General features: G+C 46.2%; 10 protein-coding genes across 10 annotated transcripts; 4 read left to right on the forward strand and 6 right to left on the reverse strand.

Annotated features, from left to right (window-relative positions):
* Positions 1-191: 191 nt before the first annotated feature.
* On the forward strand, positions 192-2330 carry V1513DRAFT_419728 (uncharacterized protein). Its single transcript, XM_066895926.1, has 4 exons — positions 192-475; positions 528-785; positions 845-1012; positions 1062-2330. The coding sequence occupies exons 1-4, from the start codon at positions 344-346 to the stop codon at positions 1959-1961; spliced, it is 1458 nt and encodes a 485-aa protein (XP_066751398.1). The 5' UTR covers positions 192-343; the 3' UTR covers positions 1962-2330.
* Positions 2331-4420: 2090 nt separating this feature from the next.
* V1513DRAFT_451671 (P-loop containing nucleoside triphosphate hydrolase protein) lies at positions 4421-5956 on the forward strand. Its single transcript, XM_066899000.1, has 4 exons — positions 4421-4999; positions 5054-5144; positions 5195-5623; positions 5672-5956. Exons 1-4 carry the CDS (start codon positions 4748-4750, stop codon positions 5872-5874), a joined length of 975 nt encoding a protein of 324 aa, XP_066751399.1. The 5' UTR covers positions 4421-4747; the 3' UTR covers positions 5875-5956.
* On the reverse strand, positions 5855-6912 carry V1513DRAFT_451674 (Isy1-like splicing factor). Its single transcript, XM_066899001.1, has 4 exons — positions 6758-6912; positions 6568-6696; positions 6397-6509; positions 5855-6329 (listed from the first exon to the last, which is right to left on the reverse strand). The coding sequence occupies exons 1-4, from the start codon at positions 6825-6827 to the stop codon at positions 5928-5930; spliced, it is 714 nt and encodes a 237-aa protein (XP_066751400.1). The 5' UTR covers positions 6828-6912; the 3' UTR covers positions 5855-5927.
* On the forward strand, positions 6831-8423 carry V1513DRAFT_451677 (WD40-repeat-containing domain protein). Its single transcript, XM_066899002.1, has 5 exons — positions 6831-7264; positions 7318-7357; positions 7416-7511; positions 7565-7795; positions 7848-8423. Exons 1-5 carry the CDS (start codon positions 7015-7017, stop codon positions 8293-8295), a joined length of 1065 nt encoding a protein of 354 aa, XP_066751401.1. The 5' UTR covers positions 6831-7014; the 3' UTR covers positions 8296-8423.
* On the reverse strand, positions 8357-9820 carry V1513DRAFT_451680 (uncharacterized protein). The gene has a single exon (XM_066899003.1). The coding sequence runs from the start codon at positions 9545-9547 to the stop codon at positions 8507-8509; it is 1041 nt and encodes a 346-aa protein (XP_066751402.1). The 5' UTR covers positions 9548-9820; the 3' UTR covers positions 8357-8506.
* A 3145-nt stretch (positions 9821-12965) lies between these two features.
* Positions 12966-15407, reverse strand: V1513DRAFT_451690 (fungal-specific transcription factor domain-containing protein). Its single transcript, XM_066899004.1, has one exon. It carries the CDS (start codon positions 15259-15261, stop codon positions 13177-13179), a length of 2085 nt encoding a protein of 694 aa, XP_066751403.1. The 5' UTR covers positions 15262-15407; the 3' UTR covers positions 12966-13176.
* A 2299-nt stretch (positions 15408-17706) lies between these two features.
* On the reverse strand, positions 17707-19521 carry V1513DRAFT_451695 (uncharacterized protein). Its single transcript, XM_066899005.1, has 2 exons — positions 18817-19521; positions 17707-18761 (listed from the first exon to the last, which is right to left on the reverse strand). Exons 1-2 carry the CDS (start codon positions 19192-19194, stop codon positions 18060-18062), a joined length of 1080 nt encoding a protein of 359 aa, XP_066751404.1. The 5' UTR covers positions 19195-19521; the 3' UTR covers positions 17707-18059.
* A 471-nt stretch (positions 19522-19992) lies between these two features.
* V1513DRAFT_451696 (uncharacterized protein) lies at positions 19993-22369 on the reverse strand. Its single transcript, XM_066899006.1, has one exon. It carries the CDS (start codon positions 22031-22033, stop codon positions 20186-20188), a length of 1848 nt encoding a protein of 615 aa, XP_066751405.1. The 5' UTR covers positions 22034-22369; the 3' UTR covers positions 19993-20185.
* Positions 22370-24303: 1934 nt separating this feature from the next.
* On the forward strand, positions 24304-25311 carry V1513DRAFT_451700 (uncharacterized protein). The gene has a single exon (XM_066899007.1). It carries the CDS (start codon positions 24471-24473, stop codon positions 25245-25247), a length of 777 nt encoding a protein of 258 aa, XP_066751406.1. The 5' UTR covers positions 24304-24470; the 3' UTR covers positions 25248-25311.
* On the reverse strand, positions 25164-27386 carry V1513DRAFT_486846 (SPX domain-containing protein). Its single transcript, XM_066900511.1, has 3 exons — positions 26877-27386; positions 25870-26821; positions 25164-25822 (listed from the first exon to the last, which is right to left on the reverse strand). Exons 1-3 carry the CDS (start codon positions 27127-27129, stop codon positions 25402-25404), a joined length of 1626 nt encoding a protein of 541 aa, XP_066751407.1. The 5' UTR covers positions 27130-27386; the 3' UTR covers positions 25164-25401.
* Between the last annotated feature and the right edge of the window lie 178 nt (positions 27387-27564).

Raw genomic sequence — 27564 nt, forward strand, 5'->3', positions numbered from 1 at the left:
AAATAGATTAATGCCCCAAACCTTACATGTTTTGAGCCGCAGCAATTATTTCATACCAACGTCATCAACCGGAATGAATGGAATTTAGTACAAAGGTACCAAACCCTGACATCTGCAAGCATCCCGCGTAAGCCGAGCCAAGCTGCGCCTGTCATCCTTTGGGGTCGCTCCGGACGCCTCAGCTGATTGCTCTCGTTTAATAAGTCACTCAAGTTTTGAGGATTTCATGTTCTAGGGGACATCTCTATCTTTATTTGATTTCGGTCTCTTTTCATCGTTTACGTGTTAGAACGTTTTTCTATTTAATACAAGTTGAGAATTGTAGAACCAGGTGACGGTGACGATGTCAGTTCGTGGTGTGAAGAAAGCAGTCGTACGTGCGCCACATGTGTTGGTTGGTAATAAATCGCCGGAGGATCTTACAATTATCGAATGGACGAAAGCTATTAATGAGGCGCAGAAGGGTCTCGACGAGGTAATCTCGATATCGAGAGCTTTCTTGCGCATTGCTGACGGGCGCTGTTTAGATTATAACCAATGCCAAGGCATTCCGGGATTCCTGGATTTCTACTTTATCAGCGCAAGTGGCGATATCAAGGCATTTTAATGCTCTGTATGAGCCGATTCCTGAAGACGATCCTTGCAAGCCGGTGCAGGAAACACCGAAAATTACTATGGCTGCAGTGATCAAGTATAAAGAAGTGTTGATCGAAGTGCAGAATGCGGTCCTACCTATGCTGGACAGCATTGATCGAATGGTCGTACAGCGATGTGGGACGATGAAGGTGTGTCTTGTTGAAATCAATCGATTTGTGTCTGAATTGGCGAACTAATTTTGAGATAGGGGTACATCGACACTATTAAGAAGGCTCTCAAGAAGAGAGAGCACAAGAAAATTGATTATGACCGACACACTAACTCTGTCGAGAAACTGCAGAAGAAGTCGACACTAAATGAAAAAGACGAAACCAGTTTAGAACGGAGTCAGAAAGACCTGGACAAGGCTGCTGAGGTATGTCATCATTATATACATCCACTGAGATACTGGCTAATGACAATAGGACTTTCGTGTCCACGATCAATATATCAAGGATACTCTTCCGAAGGTTATCATCCAACTGTCGGAGTTTGTTGCACCTCTATCAACGCTTCTCTTCGAAGTGCAGTTTGGTGTGATACAGGTAACTAAAGAGTTCCTCTATCCATTCGCCCAAGCGCAGGGCTTGCTCGAGTTAGACAAGATTGTCCAAGATTGGAGTACTCAGTTTATCCCTATCCAGCATCGATGTGAGGAGGGTCTGACAACAGTGCGGAATGGCAAGGCGGTCAAACAACCAATGAAGCTCCCAGAGTCAGCGACAATAGACCAGAAGATTAAGCGTGTCCTGACAGTCAACAAGAAGTCAAGCAGACCAAAAGGTACGAGCAAGGATGGCGTATACAAGACTTTCACTGAAGTTAATCGGAGTCCGACACTCATGTCGAGTGTCAGTTCAGAAGCTGGGTCTGAAGCCGGGTCGGAGACCGGCCGTTCTACGCCGGCGTCGCCAGGTATTTCCCCGCCGGTTGCATACAATTCAAAGAGACCCTTCTCTTTCTCACCATCTACTACCTCGTCGATGATATCAGAGCCACTGCCCCGCTATCAGACATTTTCTTCATCGTCTGGGTCTGTCGTCGCCGGAACTCCGTTATCTTCCTCTGTCTCTCAGAATGGCTCCCACGAGGAAATCCACGAGGAGATACCGACTGCGACTAACGAGCTCGACGGTGAGAAAGACGTTAAGCCTGGATATGAAACTATGACGGCGGCATACACGTTTGTCGGAATGCAAGACACGGACTTGTCGTTCAACGTAGGCGACAAGATTATGGTGTATAAGAAGGACGACGATGACTGGTGGGAAGGCGAAACTATTGATGGACGGAGGGGTGAATTCCCTGGCAACTATGTCAAGTAGATTGCAAGGTTTGCGTGATTTCTGGCTTTATTTAGTGAGATTACCTGTGATGAATTATGTGCTCATAATCTGCCTTGCGGTGTATTTTATGTCTATTACAGTAATGAATGTGAAACACATGAAGGAAACCATATGTGACGAGTCTATCCGATTTTCAATATATTTATAAGCGGTCTCGGATACAAATAGTGCAGGACGTTTCCTCGTCGTCTGCACCTTTCTTCGATTGCCGCGTCGGAAGCGGCTCGTTAAGTCAGTCAGGTTAGGGCATCCGTGCGGCTTCAGGTAAGAGTCACGTTCACGTCCGGGGCCATCGCCGACGGTCTGGGGGAAAAAATTATTACTCACGCCGGTCAGTCCCACTCCCACTACTTATAACTGTAATACCGCCTGGCTGTAAGGATGTCACTTACTGCAGACTATTTCCCATAAATAATAATGGACTCTTACTCGACACAGACAAATACAGAAGGTGCGGTCCACACCCCTCGCAGCGGGTCGCCGTCGCCTATTCACTCGCGCTCTCCATCGCCTTCTTCCACAGCTGCTTCCTCACAGATCTCCTACTCTGACGCTCCGTCGCCATTTTTTGCCACTTCCATATCCGAAAATTTATCGGCCTCGACAAAGTCGAACAGCAAAGAGATTTCTTCAAGGAATGAGAAGGTCGAGAATGTTGCTGACGCTAAGCGTGGTGAAGAGCCGTCCGAGGAACGCGGCACGACTGAAAAGAAAGGATTCGTCTTATACGGGCCAGGTATGCCTTGTCCATGCGCTCCGTCTCAAACTCACAGGACTGACTTTTTTTTAGGCGACAGTAAAACAGCAGAGGAACTTCCGTCATTTAGATCATTTAGTTCCAATACAATCCTTAAAGGTCCCACGTCTTCCTATGCCAGAAGGTTTAACTTTGAACGCCGACACTGAGTTGTCGGCGTTCTATATGTTAAATTGGTGTACTGGACGATTATATGGCGCAATTCATATTTTGTATTGAATCTGTTTAGTGGGGTCTTATTTGGAGCCAGGTGATTGGGCGTTAAAAATTTGATTGAACTAGTTATGTCGCTCGTTTGGCCAGAAGTGCTAGGCGTTTAAAAGCTTTGAAAGGAATGCATTTTTAAATTGATGGCTACATGTAGCGGAACCAAAAAAGTTTGTATCTCGACACCAGTCAACGTGTACAATATAAGCAAATATCTATTCCCTTCCAGCAGCAAATCCTTACTACGTTGAATAGTCTACAAATTACGGTTGACAGCCATATCGTTTGTTCGGATCACAGCACGGGAGATCGATGATTCCAAATCAGCACCGAAATTGACAACAAGCACTCATCTGATGGCATGACCAGTGCATCCTACCACATAACAATTAATTCGGCGCAATCAGAGCCGCTGTAAAGATGTCATGAATATTGTAATCTTACTCTCGCATCCCTTCTCCTAACGTCTGCTGGGAAGAGACAGTCAACGGCCGTGCCATATTGTGGATAAATGCCCTCGCGTCGTAAACTGTGCCGCGCGCCTGTGAATTGGAAACAGAAATGTTTGGCCACGAAACGGACGACTTCTAGATCTAACAAGGCCTCATCTGTAGATATATTGTGCCGGATCATAGCATTTGCCGCAGTCCCGATACCTAGCCGATGGCATCGTTCTCGTTGTTGCCCACTGAATGTGGTATGATACGTCGAAGAGATCCTTGCATCACGAAAGCACCAAAGATTGGCTCAGGAAATCATTCAGGGCCTGGTTGCAGCTGATTGACAGATTTGTGTTGGATTTACCCCGGAGCAGCGATGGTCGTTTCGAAGAACCATTAGTGACTTCGACGGAATCGAAACCACTGATAGATACCCTGACACAGATACAGTAGGCATAATTATATCCTCAGAAGCTGACAATGTTGATGATGAGTAATTCGAGAGTTGAATAGCCGCAACAGCGATTATAATAGGTATAATAATCATTCGAGGTGATGAAAGCATCGCAACCGCGAGGGTCGACGCAAAATTCGTAATCTCAATCTTCCCCGTTGCAGAACATACAGTGGGATACATGAGAAGCACAATGGGTCCTAGCAATTTACCAATAATACGCCCTTCCAGAATTGTGAACCGGGTGCTCGAGTACACGACTGTAAATCCTACCACCACCTAGTTTTTGAAATCATTCGCTCCATTGAAGTCCGGTCAATGTGATTGTAAATAATGTCGGAATATACTGGCCGATATAAGTCGATATACGGAGTGCCAAACAGATTAAACTGGGATTCTGCGAATCGAGCGCCAGATGCGTTATTTAACCCATGAGGCTTGTTGCAGTATATGAAACGCCATATTATCCGCAAATTTCTAAATTCCATAGCAACTATTGAAAATCGGTCGATACCTGTTTGCAAATAAATTGCCATATGTGGAAGCCGATCGTGCCCGCTGGCTAGATCTAGGCAATCAACCTAACCCTACTTTAAGGGCCACCCACAATAATGTATTATAATCTATGGATTGAGACTTGATCATTGGACGGTTTAAATTTATTTTTAGAACTGAATAAAACTCCATAGGGATGTCAATAAATTATTGTGCAATTATTTTTATAAGATAGCAGAGTATCAACTATACGCTCTATGTATACGGTAGTACGATGCATTCTCTCAGCGTCGCGACATTATGTCCCATTTGAGTTTTATGGAAGGCATTTCTCACCCGCCTCTGTACATGGGCTATATCAATGACTTTTATTCGTACTTCCCGATAACTCCTGGATGATACGCTGCACTAAATGTCAGCGGCAAATTTCGTTCCTCGGACTTCCTTTCCGGCGCCGACACTCCCACGCGCATACTTTCTCGGTCATCACGCGAAAGCGATCCGCAAAATGCGCGAAATGACAGCCGATATTGATCTCGTATACGAAGTCCGAGATGCTCGAGCACCGCTAAGTACCCGGAATACGATCTTCGACAGCATTATTGGCGTCAAACCGCGGATTGTGGTATACACGAAGAAAGATCTTAGTGCTATCCACCCTGCAGTGAGTAAACTCCGAATCGATGACTATTGGACGGGTGAGTTAACAGTCGAGCAGATGTTTAGAGCGTGGCATCCTCGTGGGGATTACTGTACGGTTGATACACATGATCATACGAGTGTGAAAAGTCTGGTCAATTTGTCGAAGCGTAAGACCGCGATGTCGCAGTGACTTTCATGGCAGTTAACAAAGGAATAGGGCTGTGCGCTAACAGAGAATCGTTCCTCGGACTAAGGGTAATGATAATGGGTATGCCCAACGTCGGCAAGAGCTCTCTACTGAATACCCTTCGGCATGCAGGTGTTGGACGAAAAAAGGCTGCGAAAACCGGCGCTCTAGCAGGAGTTACCCGAAATATATCGTCATATGTCAAGATTCATGAAGACCCAGATATATTAGTTTACGACACACCCGGTGTGTCATTACCAAAGACAATAGATGCAGAGACTATGCTCACATTATCGACAATTGGTAGTATTAACGTTGGACTTATTGATCCGACAATTCAGGCCGATTATTTATTGTACCAGCTGAATCTGGTGGACCCTAGTGGCAGTTTGTATATCAAGTATAGTCCGCCAACTAACGATATCGAGGACTTTCTAACGTCATATTGTCTACGGATGCGTACGTCTTTTTAGCTGACCTTGATGAGTATCAGCTAACGCAGAATAGATCGGTTAAGTAAAGGAGGCTACCCGGATCTTTTAGGAGCAGCAACTCATTGGGTGGATCGATGGCGAAAAGGATTAGAGGGGAGGATAGCATTCGATGATTTCAAAAATCCAAGTGCTTACAAGGAATGGGAAGCCGCGCATGATGAACGAAGGCGAATGGAGCGCGGACAACAAAGCGATCAGAAATTTAGAGTGGCTTGATTTGGTATTGTACATAAATTTGATAACTCATTGTAAATTATGTTACAATGACCTCACGATTCAAGTTCGTACTTCTCTATCAGCTTCTTCTTCCTTCGCTCAACTAGCCATTCTTCAATCTCTTGTCGACTTGGAATGCTAGACGGCCGCTCAATAGTTATCCAATCTTCACGTGGATTGCCGTCTTCGTCTTGCAAAGTGTTCCCCACACTTATCTCCTCAAGCTGTGCCTCGTGTTTTAACAACTCCGGATCATCTTCATCTCGATATCCATAATAATCTGCGTCGACGTCCTTGCGATACTCCGCTCTCGCCTGCTTCACATCCTGTGTATTCGGCGGGGGCTGCAACAGCTCTTTAACGCCAGGCAATTCTCGCGCGCGCCCAAAATATTTGTAACCTCGTGTCGTTGGGATTTCACGTCCTTCATCGTCAAATTGTTTTGCAGCAAATCTCTGCGTCGGTCGTTAGCGATTGCAATTGTAATTTATGAGGTGCACACAAAATGGTGCCCAATCATACCATGTAATTTGGACCACCAAGATTCCGTATTTGTAATTCCCACACATATTTTTCACGCATAAGTTTATTAATCTCGTCATTCAAATCCCGAATCTCATAATCCGAGAGCGCAGCTAAACACACACCAAGTTAGTGTCCGACACACGTTTTAGTCACTAACAGATTACATACGATCTTGAATTTTTGTCACTTTCCGGCCGATTTCCTTAACCACTTGGCCACGCCATTTCTCACAAACTGGAATTGAATCAACGGATGATATAACTTTTGGCCGGCGTGTTCGTCCGATGTCGATGATTCCTGAGAGGTATGTGTGTTAGAGGTTATTTAGCGGAAGATTTGATGGGAAGTTGCACATTACCCATTTCAGCTGCTTCCTGCTCGCGGAAGCGATACAGCATTGATTGCGCCTTTTCACTGTTTCTCGCCATTGTAAATTATCTGGGTCTTGATTGTTGTAATAGTTTTACTGAATGTTTAACTGGTGTAGAGGAGATCCGATGAGCGGCGGTGGCTAGATAGCGTGGTTCTCTCAGCCGCAAGTAGATCTCACTGCTAAACACTTGCTTGCTGCGGACCCGCCTCGTCTGTGTGCTTTCCTTCACCGCTACACAATCCATGTATATATCCTCATTTGCATTTCTTATAAATTTGCATTTTCTCATATTCTTGTCATACATTAATCATTTTCTGCATCATATTTATCGTCATTTGCATTTTTTATACACACTGAAAATCAGCATGGATCAATCCCAGCTATCACGCTACCTCCCCCTCACTTGCACCGGCCATTCGCGACCGGTGACACATCTTAGTTTCTCTAATATTTACGAAAATGGAAGTTACTTGATGATCAGTGCATGCAAAGGTATTACTTTGTCCTTCATATTATGGAAGAAAGTCGGGGCTAATTGGATGCAGATGGGGCGCCTATGCTTCGAGACGGCGTCACAGGCGATTGGTAAGCTTTGCTTGCTCCCCGTAATGGTTGTAATAAGATATAGACTCTGACAAGCCAGGATCGGAACGTTCACGGGCCACAAGGGTGCGGTGTGGTCAGCAAGGTTCAGTGCTGACTCCGAGCTAGCAATAACTGCGAGCGCGGACTTTACAGCGTAACGATCCCCCTTCGCACCACAACAACAATTTGACTGACAACGTATGGTAGGAAAATATGGGACACGAACTCGGGCTCGATAATCGCTTCATATGGACACAACCACATTGTCCGCACAGCTGCTTTCGTGCCTTCATATTCGCAGACGCAGTTTTGTGTGACGGCGGGAAATGAGAAGAAGATCCGGATTTGGGACTTAAATCGGGAAGAGAGTGCTCCCGCTGTTATGGAGTGGGTTGGCGCGGAGGGGACAATTAAGAGTGCGTTGTGGGTTGAGCAGAGGTGAGTGGATGTTGTGTGTGATATGCTATCGAGAAGCGTTAATGATTGGTAGCGTGATTATTACTGCTGGCGACGACAAGTGCATGAAGTGGTGGGATCTGCGAACTCCGGATAAAATGATAGACTCAGTCACGCTTGACGGCCCGATCAGTCAGATGGAGGAACGTAAGGGCAGTGTGACTGTGGCGGCCGGTGCTGCGGTGTACACATTCGACGCGCTGGACAGGACACCAGTGAAGAAGCAGGCATTGGATTATAACGCGTCGACGGTGTCGATACATCCGTCTCGGAAGAAATTCGCAACCGGAAGCACGAATGATACATGGGTGCGTATTCACGACTTTAGTACTGGTGCTGTGTTGGACACGTTGAAGGGACACCATGGCCCAGTGCACTCGATCTCGTATTCGCCGGACGGCCAGCTCTGTGCGTCAGCAGGCGAGGACGGAACGATTAGACTTTGGAAAAGCGAGATTGGTCCGTATGGATTGTGGAAGTAGAGGAGTATATTGTATTACGATTTAATTCGACTATGCATACGGTAAGGAAACAAAAGTGTCTGTGGATGCATGTTGCTATTGTATATAGATTATGAGGATATGACTAAATTATATGAGAATTATCATGAACGCCGTGGACGGATATTGTAAGCGATGATTGCGCCGCACTACAAACGGCTTTTTCATTTGACAGAAAGTAGAAAAATGTGCTTTACATGACTAAAGAAATCTCGACAGCCTGTTTGGTCTTAAGGCTAGCCATGAGGGCCTCAGCAATAGAGACCGCCTTTGCCGCGTCCTTTAGATTAAAGTTCGGTTCAGTGCCGTCCAAAATCCAATCACGGAATGCCAAAATCTCGGCCTTGAACGCGGGAGCGAGAAGGTCCATTTGCGATTTTGCGCCTTCCATGCGCGTGCCCATTTCGTCGGAAATATCTATAGTGTAGAGACGCGGTTGGCCGTTAATGAGAATGCGGCCCTTAGTGCCGATGACTTCGGTCATGGAGTGGTGGGCGTGCTTGTTATTCCGGCAGCCATAGACGTTGACAACCTTGCCGTCGGCAAAATCAATGAGTCCGAGGCCGTCGTCGACATCGCCGAATTCTTTGAAGATGGGAAAGACGTTTGTGGTGCCGGTTGCGTAGGCACGGACAGGAGTCTCATCTGTGCCCATGAGGAACAAACAAGCGTCGATATCATGAATATTGCAGTCCAAAAAAATGCCACCGGACGTCTTGATGTAGTTGACAAAGTAGTCGTTATTCATATACAGGTCTGTTGTCTGCGACCGCAATGTGATGATTTTACCGATGTCGCCATTCCTGATCTTTTTCGCCGCCTCGACATAGGCGGGCGCGTACCGGCGCGGAAACCCGCACGCGACTTTTAAATGCGGGTATTCAAGCGACTTGTTATACACCTCCCACGCACCTTTTGCATCCGCGGCAAGCGGTTTCTCACAAAATACGTGTTTGCCATTAGCGATCGCCTCAAGTACCTGGTCCTTATGGAACTTATTCGGAGTAACGATCAAAGTGGCATCGAAATCGGCCTTGAGGAAATCGCTAAAATCGGAGTAGACGGCAGTTTCGGGACCAAGAAAGTCAACGGCCCATTCCTGTTCCGATTCGATCGGCGTACAGACAGCGACGACTTTGATGAAGCGGATTTCGACCATGTTTTCGATGTGGATGCGGCCCATGCGGCCTGCGCCGGCGACGCCGATGCGGAGTTCTTTCTTGGAGACGGTCATTCCTTGTTGGAATCGTATCGTCACGGAAAGACAGGGATGCTCTGACGATGGACGGAGCGAGACAGGCGAGATATGTCCACGCACAATAGGTCCGTAACACACAGTGACACGGCTTAAGCAGAGAGCAAGTGCTCGGAACGGAGCAGGCTTATAACAAGTCAGCACCTCCTCCGGTCATCTCTGCCCTGATCCGTTGGGACGTGCTCCACTTTTTAGACTCGTTTTCCATACTGAGAAATCATGAGACCTGTTAGCAGAACCCCGCAATGGCCGTCGCCCAGTTATTTTGTATTTGCGTTGAATACGCGTTTGGGACTTCAGCTCATGGGTTAGGGTTGAGCCCGATTAAGTCATGACGGGGTAAAACTGCGCTTGAAAGTTATTCTGGGGATTGTCTAAGGGTACTTCAACCGGGAAATATATCCGATGGGCTGCTGGCATTGATCTCGTGCGCACTTCATAGACCGGGGAAAATTCAAAATCGAATGAATGAATATTTTAATAATATCTCGCAAATAGAATGGCAAATCAACAAGATTACAATGGGAGTGTTATAATATATTTGATTCATAATAATTGGCCCGCGTCTGGTAATAATATTAGTATAAGCTCAGTTAGTTCCCGCTTGGATCAGTCCCATTCCTCTCAAATCGACTTCTCTCGCTTCCATGCCGGCGTAGTTCGCAGACTGCTCGATCCTCCCATCCCGCGTGTTCTCTGCCCTAACCCGTGCCAACTGTCGCATAACGCGGCGGCCACGAATTTGCTTGCGCTAGTTTTCTTGAGCTTGACATTTGATCGAATCTGCTGTGTTTACAGTGTCTACGATCTGCAGAATATAAAATTATTTCAGTCGGATTCTGGTTGCAACTACGTTTACGCTTAATTTCGTAATATAGTTGGTTGAAACAAGTATGAGAACTCTTCGCGTTCAGTAGGTAAGGCCGTTGGTATACAGCACAGTTCAAAGCAGAATTGCTAAGGATTGAAGGATACGCCCAATGACTCTGACACATGGATGTCGTTTTCTATATTCGTGTTGTAAATAATGTCGTCGTTAATTTGTTTAGTTGCAAATAATGTCACTTTAGTGCATTTCTCTTGCTTGTATCATTAATTTGTTGTTTATAGTTAAGTTAGTTCTTCCTTTTCCTTGCTGAGTTATATCTGTCAATATCTTATGCCAACCCCGTTGGCGAGTGAGAGGTTACATAAACATCAACCCAAACCCTTTTTATGGATAATCAACGGGTTTCGCCTCCCGTTATTTAATATCGTTGGCATGACTTCTACAAATCGCACGTTTACAGTTAGCAGTTGCTTTCTTAGCGACGAACGGGAGGATTCATTTATGGCCGATTGAGCCTGCTTCCACCAGTTACAATTTTAGCTGACGGTGACGAGGTCCTACAGAAGGCAATAAGTTCATGTTATCCTTTTACTAACCACCTCCTCTGTCTTTGGCATATCACAACGAACGCTCAACTTCATGCCAAGCAGATATTTAGAGCTGAAGCTCTTATTGTCCGACCTCCCTTATCACGAAAGCAGGTTACGGAGCACGTCGGTGAATACAATGGGATCAGTTCCTAAAACTTTGGTATCCATTTTGTTAACGCCCAGACACAGGAGTCATTCAATGAAGCCTGGACTGAACTCCGAAATCGTTATGAATTTAAGTCGCCGTTTATGGGTTATCTGGCAGATGAGCTGTTTCCAAAGAACGAGAAATTTGTACAGTATTGGACCAACAATGTGCTTCACTTTGGCACGATTGTTACTTTCCGCGGAAAGGCAGTTCATAGCTCCTTAAAATCTCAGTTGCACCACTCTGTTGGCGACCTCAAAGACGTTGTGGACACATTCAGCTTGATCTTCAAAGATCAGTGCTATGAATAGAGCGTGGAGGTGGAACGCGCAAAGAATACCCGTCAGCATCATCACAGTCGGCAACTCTTTGCTGGTTGTAATGGTTTTCTCCATACGCACTAGACAAAGCTGTTGGCTCATATGAAGCAATGCAACGTAACTCCAACTAGCGCTCTTTCGTCCTTGTACTGGTATCTTCACTAGAACAATGGGAATGCCATGTGCTCATACCATTCAGCCTATCCTGGCCGAAGGCGGTTCTCTGGACCCCGAACAGTTCAACTCGCAGTGGTACCTTGAGCACGGAGAACTGCAGCCGGTGGATTATCGTCTTTGGGTCCAAAATCCGGAAGTAAAAAGCAGGAGGATCCTGTACTTTGCTTTCGTTAATTTATAAAGATTGTGAGTGGACATATGACTACGAGATGTCCGAAATGTCAACAACTTCTGGTCCTCCAGGAGGTGGCGAAGGAGTCTCGATACGTTCAACAGATGACCGACCGGTCAACCCGTCGAGTGCCGTCTGGGTTTGAGGTTGTCGAGCAGCAACTTCAGCATTGAACGTGGAAGGGGTAGAGGCAGAGGTAGAGGTCGCGGGCAAGGCAGACGCTGTGGGCGAGGTCGAGGGATGTCTCGCCCGGTAGAGGTTCAAGCCGTGGAAGGGGAAGCTTTATGGTGTTCCATTTGTAACGGATGGCCGAAAGGATATCTGGCGATAAGTACAATAGCCCGAAAACAACATCTCCGAACGCAACCACCACAGTTGAAATTGGAAGAAGCGTAAAGTCTTTGACGCATAAGCACAAGTGCATATGTCAATTGGGAATGAACGACTCTGGCCAGTATAGAGTTGGGATTCCCAATAATAGTGACCGGCCGGAGACTCCAAACTCTTTAAGACAGACCTCTGATTAATTTTGTTGACATCTTCAATATCTTGTCGTTGTCACAAGGCTAGGCTGGACATGGTTGGACAACGCTTCTGGCAAGAAACTGAACACTGACAAGGTAAAAATATTACTAGATAACAAGATCTTTCCTGGACTGGCGGCGCGCACAAACACCTCTATTACATATTCCCCAGGCCTGCTACCTTTCAGAACAATATTACAAATTTAGGGCTGTTCACGATATTCGACTTGCCGAATATTATTCGACCGATTATCCGGCAATTGTGCAGATATTCGATATTCGACAATCCGATTTGCTCGGCGTCTTCAATAGCGGCGTCCCGCCGCCACCCTTTAGGCCAGGCTGAGATTAGGCGCTGCAAAAGACTGTAGAAGAAGTGACCGAGGCCGTATGGTCCTTATGTCTGTGTTAAAGAAGACAAGTGAACAAGTGAAAAAGTGAACAACACAACAAGACAAAAAAGTTGCGATCTTGATATCTATCCTTGAATAGAAGATGTTTAACTTATTTAAGCGTGGAAACAGGGTGGCTCCTGCCCGGTGACGAACGGTAATACTGAGATCTAAGTTTGCGAATGCCGGCAGTAGCCAACCAAAATAAATGTCGTAATATATAAGTTAATGGCAATAATCCAAATGGAAACGTGCAGGTGAAGTAGCCAGATCCCCACCAACCGGAAAGAATGGTCCGACCGATGCCCAGCATACTGGAAGTGAAGACCTGAGCTTTCAAATACGAATATTGTCGTAGTGTATTCCAAGGTAAAAAAAAAAATTCTATTATACATTCCATTTTATTGAGCCAACGCCATGATCCCCCTATACAAAATACAAACCACGCAAGTCTGACTACATACCAAGAACAGTACTAAACGTGTCAATATCTGTTAAAAACTCGTCCGTCTCGTTAAACGCATTCAATTCTGTCTGGCCCCCGCCCAACAGTGCATTATCTCGGTCAATGGACCCAGTCGACTCGAACAAGTCTTTTTCAGGGCTCGCGACGTAACTGGGATCCAAGATACCACCAATATTACTGGCAATCTCGTCAAACTCGACGTCACTCATCAGAGACTCAATCGTAGTTTCTGCCTTTACGGCCTGATTCGAAGAGGTCGTAAGCCACAAAACGTCCAGTTTCCGCCGCAGAGTGTCACAGAGTGGTAATATCCAGTCCGCATGATCCCAGCATTCCTGAACTTGGTAAACAATCATCTCGCATATCTTCAACTGCGTCCTATGTAACCTCACGTTGCCACTCTTAGTTCGCAGACTTGTAAACAACAACACCATAGCCATGAAAAAACTACCGAAAGCGTCCTGTGGCATATCCAATATCTCAGATCGCATCACGAGATTTGATCCGATCTCCGTGATTTGGTTTACCGCGTCTTGCGCGATTGTGTAGGGCATGACCGACGGGAGGGACATTTGATAGAGGTAGATCAGGTTATGGTAGTACATTACTGATAGCGCGGAGGCGAGGACGTTGAGATCGGATGTCGATGGGCATTTGCCGAGGTTGAGGTATTGGGGGAGTGAGGTGTGCCAGCTGTCGAGTCGTTTAAGCACTGCTAGCACGAAGGTTGTCGTGATGGCATTCGCCGAGCGTGCGGAGACAATGTCACGGAGGATCATGCTGAGCTTCGTCGTTTCAATGGCGTACATGCCACGCGCACGTACACGGCTGCCAAAGAGTTTGTCCACGTCGTCAGGGGGGTCGCTATCAGATTCAAAGTCATTCAGTTGTAATTGCTGGACATCGCTCTGAGACATATTGATTCGCAATGGCTTGCCAAGTAGAGCTGCAGAGAAACTGTCCCTGACGACGAGCACCCACCAAATACGTCTCCGCAGAGCCTTCTCAGAATCCTCCAAATCCGACGCACGAACAGCACGATGCATGCCGAGCGACTCGGCAATATTAACGGCCGCGTTTAGCCACGAAGACGTGTTCCAGTATTCATGCGGTTGGCCACCCCAGAACGACAATAGAATCGAGCTTTGGACGAGAGTCAATTTGTCGGTCTCATAGCCGAAATCAAAGAGCAATTTTGCACGGCGGTAGAACATCATACGCGCCTCGCGACGAGTACTGCCACACCCGGAATCCCGACAGAGGGCGTTGACAGGACAGTACGAAGCTGCGGAGAAACAGACAGACTGGAGGAGTAGCCAGGGAACTTTGCCGGCTTTGTAAAGACGCAGGAACGAAGTCCGGTCTAGGATCGGCAAGACGGAATGAACTTTATGGAAGTAGGTCATGATAAGCTGGTCCAAGACTGCGCGGTCGAGCTTTGTGAAACATTTTTCATCGGCCAGGAATGCAAGTTTGGACACTGTGATATGCTTCGGATGCTCAGCTGGATCGTGCTGGTCGGACGACCGGCGGAGGCGGATGTGTCCTGACTTGGAGTGTTGATTTTGGAGGAGAAAGCTCATGGGGAAGGACTCGCCAAAGTAGGACACTGGAGTCTTGTTGACGACCGACTTCTGGTGGTCGAGAAATGATTCTATCATCAAGTTCCAGCCCTGCTTCTCACATGCTGCAGTAGTCTGAACTGGTTCAATGAGTTGCGGCGGAGGAGGTGACAGCGAAGAATCATCAGAAGAAGAAGGAGACGAACTAGGTGAAGAACAACTGATAATAATTTCAGACTGCGTCTTCATCTGTCGCTCATGCTTCTCCTCCTCCTCCTTGCGAGCCTTCACTTTCTTCAACCACTCTTTCCGATCATACGTTCCTCTTCTCGACTGTATCAGCTCACAGTCTATCACGCCTCGTTCCTTGCACCTCGAACACGGGCTGCCGTGGATAGACACATCGCACTTAATCTTGGATGCATGGCACTTTGTACACGCGATCGACGACCGTGAGCCACGGCCCGTGCCCTTACCCTTGCCTGTTGAAATATTTGGCCGAGCATTTGTCATAGTGAGATAGACGGACGATAGTAGCCGCGGGTAGTTTCGGTTGTAAGGTGAACTTGGACAGACCAGCGAGTTCCAGCTAGAAATAATTATTGACCCCTTTGTCCGGTGGTCCCGGGGAAGTGCTGCGATGTACGCGGGCGGCGCGGGGGCAGCTGCGTTCGTGGGATTGGTTTGGTGGGTTTAAGTTACCGTTGGGGCTCTGCTTCTACGGACTAACGTCGGGGCGAAAATGCTCGGAAGATGAACATCTTCGGACTTATTACCGTGTTGGGAAATCCAAAATAACTTAGATTTTTGCCGTTATTGTTGTCAAGCTTAAAGGATTGACCAATGTTATTGTAAGCCATGATCATTCTTTACAGATATTCTTATTGCAGAATTGACAATGCGCGAATGCTAGTCAAAAATCTGCTGACCATAGTCACAGAAGTCGAATTGATGGGGGGATATTGGTGCGGGATATAAAATAAAGGCGGCAGCGGGTGACCAAGGCATTATTGTTATTATATTATAAAATATATTATTACCCCGTGGGGAAATCAGCCGGGTCCTCGGTAAATAACTGGGTAAGGGTACATCCCCCACTCTGTGCTACTATGTGGCGTCTTCGTCTCATCCCAAACGGTTTAAATGACTTTGATTTTGTTCCGACTGAGGACTTATATGCGTAAACGAGTTTCATGTATAGTATAATCGAAGATGAGCAACGTTTTTTATTCTAGATATCCCAGATTGGGGTATTGCAAATTCTTTTCTACTATCCCAACACGGCGGCCAATCTGTTATGCCGGTAAATTGAAACGGCAGTAATGATTTGCTTGACGAATGAGCGGAGGGCCCATATAGCCGGAAGACCGACATTCAGCCGAGCCGGATAATATTGGGTTTCAGAAAAGGGTCTCGTACCGTATGCAGATCATTGCATAAGGTTAGGGCAAATCTCGGTCTAATAAATCTATCATACCAAGGAACGGAGAATTTAATATTAATGTTTGGAATATATCCGTCTCTGAGGCATGGTGAGACATGTAATAATCGTTTAAATAGATTCATACGCCGACGACCGTTGTAAGTATCTGCTAATACTAAAGTTACTGACAACTTCCCTGCATTCTCCTTGATAACCGATTGATCCCCTAGTCCGAAGCTCACCATGAATACAGACACGATGTGCACCAACTCTCGGCGTAACAGACGTAGCCCCGACAAAACCCGTCGTCTTGGCAGCCCGCTCCACCGCGCCAAAACCTTCACGCGACTTACGTGACTGTATCTCAAAGACTCGATCAAAGCCTATCGGAAGCTATGCTGAATTATTGTCGCCGACTCCACCGTTGATAATTTACTCCTACACCATCAAGTATCAGAAATCAATTTTGCTTTTTGATCGGCTATATTAGTGATATAATTAATTGAGCGCGAAGGCTAATTTTCCCGTGTGGGAACCATTGATTTTGATGCAACCGCGCATATTACACCACTGGCTGTAGCTAAATAGAGGAGATTCACTTTCTCTTTCGGACTAGCGTAGGTTGTCAATGGTGTACATTCGGACAGGAAATTATTCATTTCTGTCGGAATTACCCTTTGCGTCGTAAGTCCGAGTCAATCTTGAACAACGCCCGTTGGGTTAGCGGCTACTCAGGTATTAATACCGTCATGGAAGCCTACATTATATGATTTCCGCGTCGGCAACGGATTAATAATACTTACTATAGGTAATAACTAAGCAATCAAGCAATTTCAGTCTACCAGAACTCCAGAAGTCCTCAGATTTCAAGTTCGGAATCCTTGGATGTGGTCTCGTGTAATTTAGAGACTGAGGGGTATGCAAGGGCACTAACAATTTTGAAAGCTTAGAGTCTCGCTTGCTCTCAAAGTTGGGCCCCAAAAGGCTCAGCGATCCGATACTGACAAATACTTTGACGAAGAGACATCAGCTGTCGAACGCTATTGAACAGGGATGGCTGCCAAGCTGGTGGAGGGCTCTACAAAAGATGAATATCCGAGAATGGCAGGAGCGGCCAGAGACTATCTTGCAATTCCAGGCTCTGAAGTGGCCGTTGAGAGATTATTTAGTAGCGGAAGAGGACTGGTAGGGTTAAGACGGCATCGATGGAGTCAGGAACTATGACTTTACTTTACTTGCAGACCACTATTCAACTGTGTAATTTTCTGTCGTTTTTATTCAATTTTATTTGTTTGTCCTCTTCGTATGCATTTCAGGGCAGATAATGAAGTCACGTGCATGACTGTACGATTTTTGCTAGTAACCAACCTCAGAGCTCGTATAGTTAATCCTAAAGTTTTACATGGACTCGGATAGTAATCGTATTTGACTTTACGATTACGAATAACGATTAATCGCAAATCGTATCCACCACTACTACCAGGTCTATGAATTCGATAGTATGGTTGGGCGAAAAGGTTTATGGGAACTGCGCATTAGTCGTAGAAGATAGATAGATCGTCACATTAGAAAACCTCACGTTAGCAACAACTCTGACAATAATGTGGCCTACAATTGGAGATCAATCCCCGGATATTCTAAACCTACAAGCGCCATAGGGTGAATACCCCTCCCATTGGCATTTTGATATTTCAGTGGCATTTTTCAAATTCATAAAATTGAGATACAGAACATCTCTAATGGACGTCTCTAATTGAACGGTCAAAAGAAACCTGCAGCGGCGTTGCTCAACGTAATATGTGCAATTATTACCCGCAATTCTTAAAAGAGGGTCGCCTAGAACCACTCCGACAACACATCCGTTCTGTTAAAGATACTGACGCAAATTCTAGGTAGATAGAAAATGAAGACTAGCTGTTGAAATATGTTCCTCACAGTCGTCGGCGTCCATTTCGTCATCCTGCAATCTGATTCCTTTCTCAATCATTGGCAAATCTCTCAATTCCCTTTCAAGATATGCAGCGCTGACTCTATACCAATGGTCACCTTCCAAATCCCCATCATTAAACTTCTGTTCATCTTCAAGGATCTCATCTATCGCTCTATCTGACCCGCTTTCATGCAAAACATGGCCAATAGCTAGACGGACATTGCAAAGGAGAGCAGCAGGAAGAGCATGATTTATAGGTCCCTGACCAAACACAAGCTCATCACCATCATTATGGTGAAGCATCGTTTGAGGCAATAAAATCGCCCTGACTAATATTCTGATGCGATACTGCTTATCGTGGTATTGTACACCAAATCGATATTTATCGAAAGCCTGATGAGACAGACTGTCTAATAGCAGTCCGTTGGATGGATCATTGATGTGCACGGTTAATAGAGTTTCCATGTATTCCCTATCTTGGCCTGCAAATATGGAAAGCAAATACCTTAAGCGCGAACGACTACTTGCACTGAATGGGATAATATGTGCCGCAGTAAGTGTTGCAGCGCCATGAGCAAGCGGCGGTTGTGTACTGAGCGTAATTTCGCTGTCTTCCATCACGCCTCCCACAACAGAAAAAACGCCGTCACGTTCAAGCAACTATATAATTGAGCATTAGCGCGTTATGCTCTAACAACAAAGCATTTTTTGTAACCTTCTTCTTGAAATTCGCTTGATTCCTGGAAGCTGTACTTTCATCCGACGGCGTAGGAGTTTTTCCCTTCGCCTTCATGGGAATCAACATATTCACGTACATGTCACGCGTCCAATCCGCTACCGTCGTCTTCAGGATGTCTTCTCGATGAAACCCATCTGAAACGTCTTGCCATGTTAATGATCCTGTTGGAACAACGCCGATCACTGCCGAAATACGCATAAAGGATGCGCCGACCGGCGATAGTAGCTGCAAGAGGCACGCTATTTTCTCGGAAGTATCAGCTAGATAGTTCCAGATGTGATCTGAGAGTGAGTGGGGACTGTAGCCCCACTCAAGTAGAGCCAGAGCAATTGGACGTGCGTCGGTTTCTACCATATTCGAAAGTGAGAGGGAAACGCGAGAGTCGTAAAATTGTTACCAACGCGTTAATTAAAGATTTCTGATTGGAATCGTTATCACCGATACTCGAAGACATCGATATCTGGATTTTATAGTCCGCTGGAATCAAAGAGGAGTTGTCGACATAATAAATGGAGTCGTGACGAAGACTGGCACAAGCCCAGTTTGAGCCGGCACCCCGTCTGTTGCTAGAGTCAAACGACGACTACCACACTAAAATGTCGAGGACCGAGACCGATGACTCACAGTGGGTGGACCCGAATTTATTAGTTTAGTTGATAGGGGAGAGGGATCCTGTGCGCCTAACAAAGCTGAATTAATATCTACGTCGCAGATTATCTCCCACCACGAATGAGATGGCAACACCCTTACCCTAGTTTTGTTAGTGCAGATATAAATCCCTAAACCTTGTTGGATTGTTGTAGAATAACCACTTTAAGACAATGGAGTCTTAAATCATTTCGACGAATTTTCAGTGATATACCAGGTATCGAATTGGCTCTCAAATTCAGAAGCAAGATCACATGCCCGTCTCATTTACTTGGGATGTTGCTGGATGTATGGACCAGCAATATTCGTTTATAACAAACATGTCCTGGAGTTTTAAGAGCTAGAGGGCAATCATGGCGGAGAGCACATGACAATGGGCATTACCCGCGCCGAACTAAACTGAACGCAGTTATGATATCTCGAACTATTTGCAATTGAGGCTCGTCAATCTGCGCTTTCGTTTGGTCGTACTCTAAGTTACATCAAGCGAGGTTAATTTTAACTGTGCGAATGTGATCTTCTATCGAATGAACTTTCCAGAGCACTGGATCCCGGTAGTTACATTAAATATGCGCCGGCATATTCAGAAATATGTCTGGATATTATTCGTGCCAATCCCTAGTGTATTGTTTTTTATCATCAATAATCGTTATATTCCGATTATCAGCCTAATATTATTCCTCAAGCACAATCAGATTTAGGCAGTAAACATATTGTACTTTCCCGAATCTTGCATCTCAATGCTATATCTAGGTCCCAATAACCCTTTCTTCTCCGCTACAATCTGCAGCGCCGTGATCTTCGAGTTGAATCGCGCACCAGAAAGCGGACCAACAACGTAATAAGTATTCGGAACGCCGCAGTCACGGCAAGTACCATGGAGTTCTCCCTCACGGTCCAGGCCCCAGAATTCCTTCATATTCTGACTATATTCCTCGCCGAGTATCTCCTTGACTGTGTCGCGGAAGCCGGTATATCCGGTTGCAAAGACGACAATGTCGGGCTTGAGCACTGAGCCGTCTTTTAACACCACGGTGTCTACGGTAAAGTGATCAATTTCACCCTTCTTGATTTTGATGTCTCCATTAGCAATGTGAGGAGAGCAACCTGTGTCGTAGTAGTAGCCTCCGGAGCGCTCGTTAGTGTTGAGGAAAAAGCCGCATCCCTCCATACCATCGCAGAGCTGGAAACCGACTTTGGTGAGACCGTCCAAAAGTTCCTTGTCGAGTTCCTTGATGCGTGGGACAAATCGCTTATGCCAGAGACGGCCGACGAGCTTCGGTGTGGCCTCAGCGAGGAGATCGACAGTCCAGGTGTCACCACCTTCTTTGTACGGATTCACTGTCGAGACACCATGCTTGACAGACATTATATATGTTGGCGATCTCTGCAACATCGTGGTGTTGGCGCCAGATTGAAAGAAGTCGAGCGCAATGTCGTGAGCTGAGGTGCATGCGCCAACAACTAATGCATTCTTTCCTTGCCAGCTGCCGCCATTCTTGTGATTGGCCGAGTGCACGATCTGCTTTGTGAAAATCTTCTGGCCGGGGAATGGTGGGGGCAACTTGGGGTGTCCCCCTCCAATGCCGGTTGCGAGAACGAGGTGAGAAACTCTATAAGTGTATTTCTTGCCATTGCGGTCGATGGTCACGAACCACTGCTTCCGGTCACTGTCGAAATAAGTCTCAGAGGTGACAACAGAAGACTGTGTCCAGACGTTGAGTTCCATGGCGTCTGCATAATACTCGATAAAGTTGGCAAGTTTGCCGGACGGCGTCCAGATAGGCCAGGTCTTGGGGAATGGCATGTATGCGAGGTGGTTGGAGTATACTGGGTCATGCAACGACAGGGACTTGTATCGCAGACGCCAATTGTCACCGACGCGTTTGTACTTGTCAATCACAAGTGAATTGACACCCATCATTTTGAGGCGTGCGGCAATCTCAAGACCGTTGTGGCCACCGCCAACAATAATAACTTCCGGCTCGGGGTTATCGATCTCTGCCTGTCGGCATTCGTCGTAAGACTCGCGAGCATTGTGCTTGCCCGTAACCCGGTTGGCACCGACACGTTCCGTGGCACCTTCGACAGAGTCCAAGGTTGAGAAGAGGACGTATGCGACGTAATCGGACACTGTGATCGACGGAATGAGTTTCACAATGCCAACAGCACCACCGATTGATGTCTTAAACGTGAAATGAGCCTGTATGTAAGACACATCATCGAACGGAGAGTCAATAATAGGAGCTGGTGTCGTGAGCGTGACGGAGTTGGCTTTTGTCATACTAAGGCGGTCGGCGGCGACCTGACGTATATTGGGCTTTGCGATAGAGCGGAAATCACTTGTGAAGGCGACCATATCACGCCAATAGCCTTCTGGGGCAAAGAGGTCCTCGAAGGCTGCAGCATCGGACGAGGTAACCGCAGTTTCGAACTTCAAAGCCCAAGTCTCAGCGATGGCCCTGACCTCCGTCGGAGACAGCGACTTAGGTGCCATACTTTCGGGGAACGCTTGGGGCCAGGGAACGTCGTAGTATGATACCATCGTTGTAACTGTGTTCTATTAGTGTACTATTCTAGTTGTGACGGAGTGGTGAGTATTCATTCGAATGAACAACGAGTGCGAGCCCGTCCTTTAAATGTCTACTCTGGGTATCGTCCAGTCGACACTGGTGAGCACATCTCGTGTCGCATCCGACAATGGGTGGACTTGAATCAGCCTGATCGCCGATCTAGTGTCGCGAACACCACCGATTGTGGGGATGCCTGAGCCGCAAGAGTCCTCGGGGTTGACTGCCTCTTGCGGCAATCGGCGCTGATTCCGGCTTCAGACTTCTGACCCGGATATTTTGTTCTTTGTTCGCAACAATCGCGCACACCCAGTCTCTTGTTGTATTAAAGGGGCAGGGGGAGCTGGTTCAGGGTTAGCGCACTGGTCCAATGCTTGGGTCAGGCAGATAAGGTCAAGTGTCCAAGGGTTAGGTTCTCGGCTACAAATCATGGGGTAGTTCTCTACGTCACCGAACGTGAAATGGCTTTTAGCCCCTGACTTGAGGTCACGCTGCAGCAGAGGAGACTCATCGAGGCTCGAGTTTACAATTATTGCAATGTGTCTGCTATGTCCTTTTTCTGGGATTCTGCAGCGAAACTTAGAAAATAGGAGCAATCCGAGAAGACATTCCTGGAGTATAAGCCATCGACTGGCAATATCCTAGCCAACCTTAATCTGTCAGGGGCATTAGTCTGCGGACCTTGGTTTATTCTGGAATACGAACCCTGTCGTCAAGAAGAATCGTCGGTGAGGGCAAGTATGGATTTGGCGGAGGATTACATCATTAACGCTGTTACTATTGGAAAATACCAATGCATAGTTTGATGTACGAAGACTTTTAAGTCGTAGATAGGAATTAAGAATTAACGCAGGTATTCCTGTGATTCTTCTACTTGCGTCAATGAGTCTGAGTGTTTGCGGATAAATTGTGCTTAGTCTGCTTGCTGCTCTGCTCTGTTGACCACATCATACCAGGCTGAATTGTCTCGATCATAACGGTCTCCTCGAAGTCCACAATCCGTGTCGGCAGAATGGGAGAATACAGATCGAAAACCTGCTCGAGACGCGATTAATGTCGAGAAGACGGCAATCTGCACTCGCGTTAACGTAGAATTGGGCCCACCATGCAGTCATTCTCGGGGATTTCAAGGATCTTGTCAACATCGTCGACGCGGTCATGCTCGTCACGCCAACTGATTTGCATAAGAAACAAGTCTTCCGGGCGCTTCATTCCGAACACGAAAGACGCCCGGGACAGGTGCTGCGAGACGTCAATACCTCGCCCTTAAAGGACGCTGCACATTCTCCCCGTCGATACGCTTGGCTAGATCAGGCATGTGATTACACTGCGCTAGATTACAACAAAGGCTGTCTTCCATTCATTTCCTGCCGCTATCCTCACCAGATTATAGGTGTCTCGCAGATCCAGTCGTGAGAAGATACGTGCCCTTCGCCTGCGGTCCACAAAGGTAATGGGTATCCGTTTTTGTTCAGTCCACGATTGGTCGATAGCTGGACGTAACTACTACTTTGCAAAGAATAATGATACTAGCCGGCGAAGATGAAGGATGAATGGACACTTCAGCGCGATTGTCGACAATATATCTTTTGTGTCTTCCGCTCAGGGTCTGCCAGAGGATATATGCGGACCTTTGATGTCACACTCCCCGGTACCAAGTTTAATCCTATGATTGTAAGCTCGATGCGGTGTCAACTGATCGGCATTAGCTTCAAAATGGCAGCTCCTAGCCGTTGTATTCTGTTGGCACATTGAAGTTGATTGTGTAGTCCTGTTGGTTTACAGTCGACTTGTGGGTTGTACCGTCACCGCCAGGATCGGCAAAGGATCAGGTACTGTGGACCAGTAACCCGTTTTTAATGCATATTCAGTCCATTGTCATATCATGCGTAGTCCCATAGCCATGTGTCCTTTCCACCACTTTCTAATATCCCATATGTTCTTCTCTGCGTTGTCTAGATTATTATTAGCGTCTGCGTGACCACTAGGCACTTACATTGTGAGCACAGGTGCCTGCGCGGGCCGTTCCATCAATGGTAAATTGTGTGGGGCAACGGCAGAGGCCTCGGACCGTTGATCAAGCCGATCGATTCGATTCGGTACTGTCCAAGCCCGTGTCGTCATTGTTTGTGAATACAATTGGACGGTGAAATGAGAGAGCGCTTAAGAAGCGGTCCAGGATGTTAGATCAAAAATGACAGCGTCAGACAAATATTACCTAATACGATCACCACACCGCGCCATAGGCCAAATATCGCTGTGGAAAAATGCAATTTAGGCCATTAACTCCGAGGGGGCAGTAGCTTGATCGTCAATTAATATTTTCGTCCTTGTTGCGCATCCTTCATGTCGACTTTGTCCGCACTCTTATCGCAGTCGTCAAAATCCGGGCTATAAAGTTTACTGTGGCCGATGAGACGACGAACTTTATGTCCACATTTATCTCCACCCCTCAATACGATCACAGGACTTGATCGTCATACATGCCATGCAGCAATGACCAACGAGTTGAATACCTACGTTCCAGGTCCAAATTCCTGGGCAAAGCCGGGTTCCGCCGAACGCAACAAAGTTGAGCTCCTGCCTGTGCTTAGCCAGTGGTTCACTGGCGCAGCATTGAACAACGGCATCCCAATCGAATCGAGAAGGGTTCTGGAGCTTGCCAGTGGATTTGGTACACAAATTTCATACTTTGCTGAATATACGCCGTCTGTGACGTTCCAGCCTACAGAGGCACAAGATGAATGTATCGAAGCAATGAAGGCAGTTGCGGAACAGGCAACGAATCGTAATATCTTACCGCCCGCGAAGTTGAACGTGGTGTCTGACACGGACTGGCTCGACGTTGTGGGCAGGTCTGATTCATATGATGGAATATTTGTTTTAAACATGTTGCATATTAGTGTGTGGGAAAGCACGGAGAAGCTATTCCTACATGCTGGCAGGATATTGCGAGGAGGAAAAAAAACCGCATTTTTGGCTGTCTACGGTGCGTTCAAGCGAAACGGAGAGTACTCTGGCGAAGGTGATAGATTGTTTGATATCGATTTGAAACGTCGAGATGCTCGCTGGGCAATTCGGGACTTGGAGAGTGAAGTTATTCCTGTGGCCGAGAAGAACGGTTTCAAATTGAAAGAATGCCTCCAGATGAACTTCAATAACTTGTTGGTCATTTGGATATTAGCTTAGTGATGTAAATATGAATTCGGAATTTGTATTAATAAAATTATTAGTTCCAATTAATTAAACAAAAACACATCATTAACTCTAACCGTTTATTAATCCACGCCCCATGCAAATAATACAAATATCCCAAAATATTCCCAACATCCCATTGTGCGAACTACTGTATCACACATTGTTTCTCATTGTTAAATAGTAGCTGTTCCTTCGTGACTTCTTTATCATTCGCGGTTTGTTTCTCCTTGGTCTCTTTAGGGAAATATAATAGCATTTGATTATGGAGACCAATATCCATATTCCGTCCATTGGCATTCATGAGAACTTTCTGCCTGCAAATTGGACAACCATCCTTTTGTTGACGTTGCAACTTGACTAGGCATCGAATACAAAATACGTGGCCACAATCGAGACGAACAGGTTTGAAAGCAATTAGATAGCACACAGGGCAAATATAGTCGTCCAGTTGGGGAATTACTGTTAGAAGCTGCTCAGCCATCGTGAAGCAAACCGATTTTGCCACTGACGTCGATACCGTCCCCGAAGGATTATTGAAATAAAACTCCGGAAACACTTCTCGTGCACTAACAAAATGTCAGTCGAATGTTAATTCAGATCTAAGGAGACTTACGTCAATGCGGTTTGTTTATCAAATTTTTTCAAAATCTTTGTCGTAGCGGTCCTGTTGAGTGTCTGAAACTGAGCAGATTGCAGTAGCGACAAATTCAACTTCCAGAACGACTCCAAAATAGACTTGCTTTCAGGAGATTTAAATCGATTCATAAGGTCCATTTGCTGAATCTGATCTGTGAACCATGTCAACTGTTGCTTCGCTTGTTCCACGCTTCTTTCACCATGATCCTGCTCCAGACTAGAGAAGAAAACGCCCGCGTCAATATACAGCCTGAAGATCTCACGCCATACGTAAAGATCGTTCTTCTTCTGAAGAGGAGACGCCGCATGAGGAAGCCTCCTCGCAATATCAGTGACTTGCTCTGTCAGCTCTTTCTCTTGCTCTTCATGTAAACTATCAAGGGCCACCAGCTCCGAGCACAACATCTTGAAGAACTCAGAGTCTGAATGCAAGTGAATTTCAATTGTCCTTGGAATTCCACCCAAAGGTGCCCCAGTATTGTCAGGAGCATCCCTTACATCATCAGAACTACTGTCGACTGCCTTGGATCCCACAAATTGCATTAGGTTGTATTCCGGTTTAAGTAAGTTTCCCAAACCATATTGCGGCCTCTCTTGCCACGGTGTTTCGGAATTGTGTGGCATCATCGGTTCATTTGCAGTAGATGTCGAGCCGGCCATCGTTATCGTATCACCACCTTCGCATCCGTCTGTCTGAACATCTTCTCTGTCTGAAATGTATATGTCACGTTCCTCTGGTGAATTTGGGTTAGTGTTAATCGCATCAGAATCATCGCGAACGGCCGTAAGATTTGACCCCCGTCTCGCTACATCTGACGCCAAACTCGCAAGTTTTGCCCTCGTTTCTGGCGTTATCGCCGCCGATAATGGCATACCATTCACACTATCGAGATTAATTGTGATTTTTGGTACGAATTCGTGAAGCGTGCCTTGGCTAGTGGTTAGCACACAAGAATTTCAACGAAGCGATTTGCATATGCTTACCTTCAAACGAATATATCAGCTTAGGTCGTCCCTTGCCGCTAATGCCGCTATTACTTTGGGCATGACTTCGCTGAGCGTTCTCATACGCAAGTAGCAACTGTAATGTCTCCTTCTCCAGTCCTAGGTCTTCGAGTTCTTGAACAACTTTGTTGATGCACTTCTTAAGTGACTTGTATTGAATGGCCGTACCAACCCACTCCTTGGGAATGTTTTCCTCGTCAAGAAGCTGCTGGAACACTTTTGCGAACTTCATCGTTGGTGCCGTAATTTATACGAAGGTTCTATTATGGGTCATGCTACAGTCGCTAAATGGTGTGATCTAAATATCTATACTCGTACGCAACAGGTGGCAGCAACCTAGATGAAACTAGCGAGAAAGGAAAAGGCGGTACGACTTCCGAGACCGAATAGGACAAGCATTTGTAAAACCAGTTAAGTTGGCTAAATGATGACATGGAACTAATGTCCGTGGCGGGGAGATCAAGGGTCCATATGGTTTTTATGAATTCTCAATTGTTGTCGCGACAGGGTAAATTAGAATATTGACCACAAATAATATCTACTCGCGCATACACGTGACATTAACTTAACTTAGCGACATTTTGCAGCCGACTTTTTTTTTCGTGTCAAAAACATTCGAATTTTTCGTGCATCATGGCTTCGAAGACGAAGTGTATACATCTATGAC

The sequence above is a fragment of the Lipomyces chichibuensis genome (genome assembly GCF_038497645.1).
Source record: "Lipomyces chichibuensis strain CBS 12929 unplaced genomic scaffold V1513scaffold_42, whole genome shotgun sequence".
NCBI classification, from domain to species: Eukaryota; Fungi; Ascomycota; class Lipomycetes; order Lipomycetales; family Lipomycetaceae; genus Lipomyces; species Lipomyces chichibuensis.

Excerpts from the sequence above, each read along its gene's own strand:
- V1513DRAFT_419728 (XM_066895926.1), top strand. The coding sequence starts at position 344 with ATGTCAGTTCGTGGTGTGAAGAAAGCAGTCGTACGTGCGCCACATGTG. Across the intron at positions 786-844 it reads AGCGATGTGGGACGATGAAG|GGGTACATCGACACTATTAA; the intron begins GTGTGTCTTGTT and ends ATTTTGAGATAG. Across the intron at positions 1,013-1,061 it reads ACCTGGACAAGGCTGCTGAG|GACTTTCGTGTCCACGATCA; the intron begins GTATGTCATCAT and ends TAATGACAATAG.
- V1513DRAFT_451671 (XM_066899000.1), top strand. The coding sequence starts at position 4,748 with ATGTCAGCGGCAAATTTCGTTCCTCGGACTTCCTTTCCGGCGCCGACA. Across the intron at positions 5,145-5,194 it reads TCTGGTCAATTTGTCGAAGC|GGCTGTGCGCTAACAGAGAA; the intron begins GTAAGACCGCGA and ends ACAAAGGAATAG. Across the intron at positions 5,624-5,671 it reads GTCATATTGTCTACGGATGC|ATCGGTTAAGTAAAGGAGGC; the intron begins GTACGTCTTTTT and ends AACGCAGAATAG.
- V1513DRAFT_451674 (XM_066899001.1), bottom strand. The coding sequence starts at position 6,827 with ATGGCGAGAAACAGTGAAAAGGCGCAATCAATGCTGTATCGCTTCCGC. Across the intron at positions 6,697-6,757 it reads GCAGGAAGCAGCTGAAATGG|GAATCATCGACATCGGACGA; the intron begins GTAATGTGCAAC and ends CATACCTCTCAG. Across the intron at positions 6,330-6,396 it reads TTGGTGGTCCAAATTACATG|AGATTTGCTGCAAAACAATT; the intron begins GTATGATTGGGC and ends CGACCGACGCAG.
- V1513DRAFT_451677 (XM_066899002.1), top strand. The coding sequence starts at position 7,015 with ATGTATATATCCTCATTTGCATTTCTTATAAATTTGCATTTTCTCATA. Across the intron at positions 7,265-7,317 it reads GATGATCAGTGCATGCAAAG|ATGGGGCGCCTATGCTTCGA; the intron begins GTATTACTTTGT and ends AATTGGATGCAG. Across the intron at positions 7,796-7,847 it reads GCGTTGTGGGTTGAGCAGAG|CGTGATTATTACTGCTGGCG; the intron begins GTGAGTGGATGT and ends AATGATTGGTAG.
- V1513DRAFT_451680 (XM_066899003.1), bottom strand. The coding sequence starts at position 9,547 with ATGACCGTCTCCAAGAAAGAACTCCGCATCGGCGTCGCCGGCGCAGGC.
- V1513DRAFT_451690 (XM_066899004.1), bottom strand. The coding sequence starts at position 15,261 with ATGACAAATGCTCGGCCAAATATTTCAACAGGCAAGGGTAAGGGCACG.
- V1513DRAFT_451695 (XM_066899005.1), bottom strand. The coding sequence starts at position 19,194 with ATGGTAGAAACCGACGCACGTCCAATTGCTCTGGCTCTACTTGAGTGG. Across the intron at positions 18,762-18,816 it reads AAGCGAATTTCAAGAAGAAG|TTGCTTGAACGTGACGGCGT; the intron begins GTTACAAAAAAT and ends TCAATTATATAG.
- V1513DRAFT_451696 (XM_066899006.1), bottom strand. The coding sequence starts at position 22,033 with ATGGTATCATACTACGACGTTCCCTGGCCCCAAGCGTTCCCCGAAAGT.
- V1513DRAFT_451700 (XM_066899007.1), top strand. The coding sequence starts at position 24,471 with ATGAGACGACGAACTTTATGTCCACATTTATCTCCACCCCTCAATACG.
- V1513DRAFT_486846 (XM_066900511.1), bottom strand. The coding sequence starts at position 27,129 with ATGAAGTTCGCAAAAGTGTTCCAGCAGCTTCTTGACGAGGAAAACATT. Across the intron at positions 26,822-26,876 it reads GCTGATATATTCGTTTGAAG|GCACGCTTCACGAATTCGTA; the intron begins GTAAGCATATGC and ends CCACTAGCCAAG. Across the intron at positions 25,823-25,869 it reads GATAAACAAACCGCATTGAC|TGCACGAGAAGTGTTTCCGG; the intron begins GTAAGTCTCCTT and ends ACATTTTGTTAG.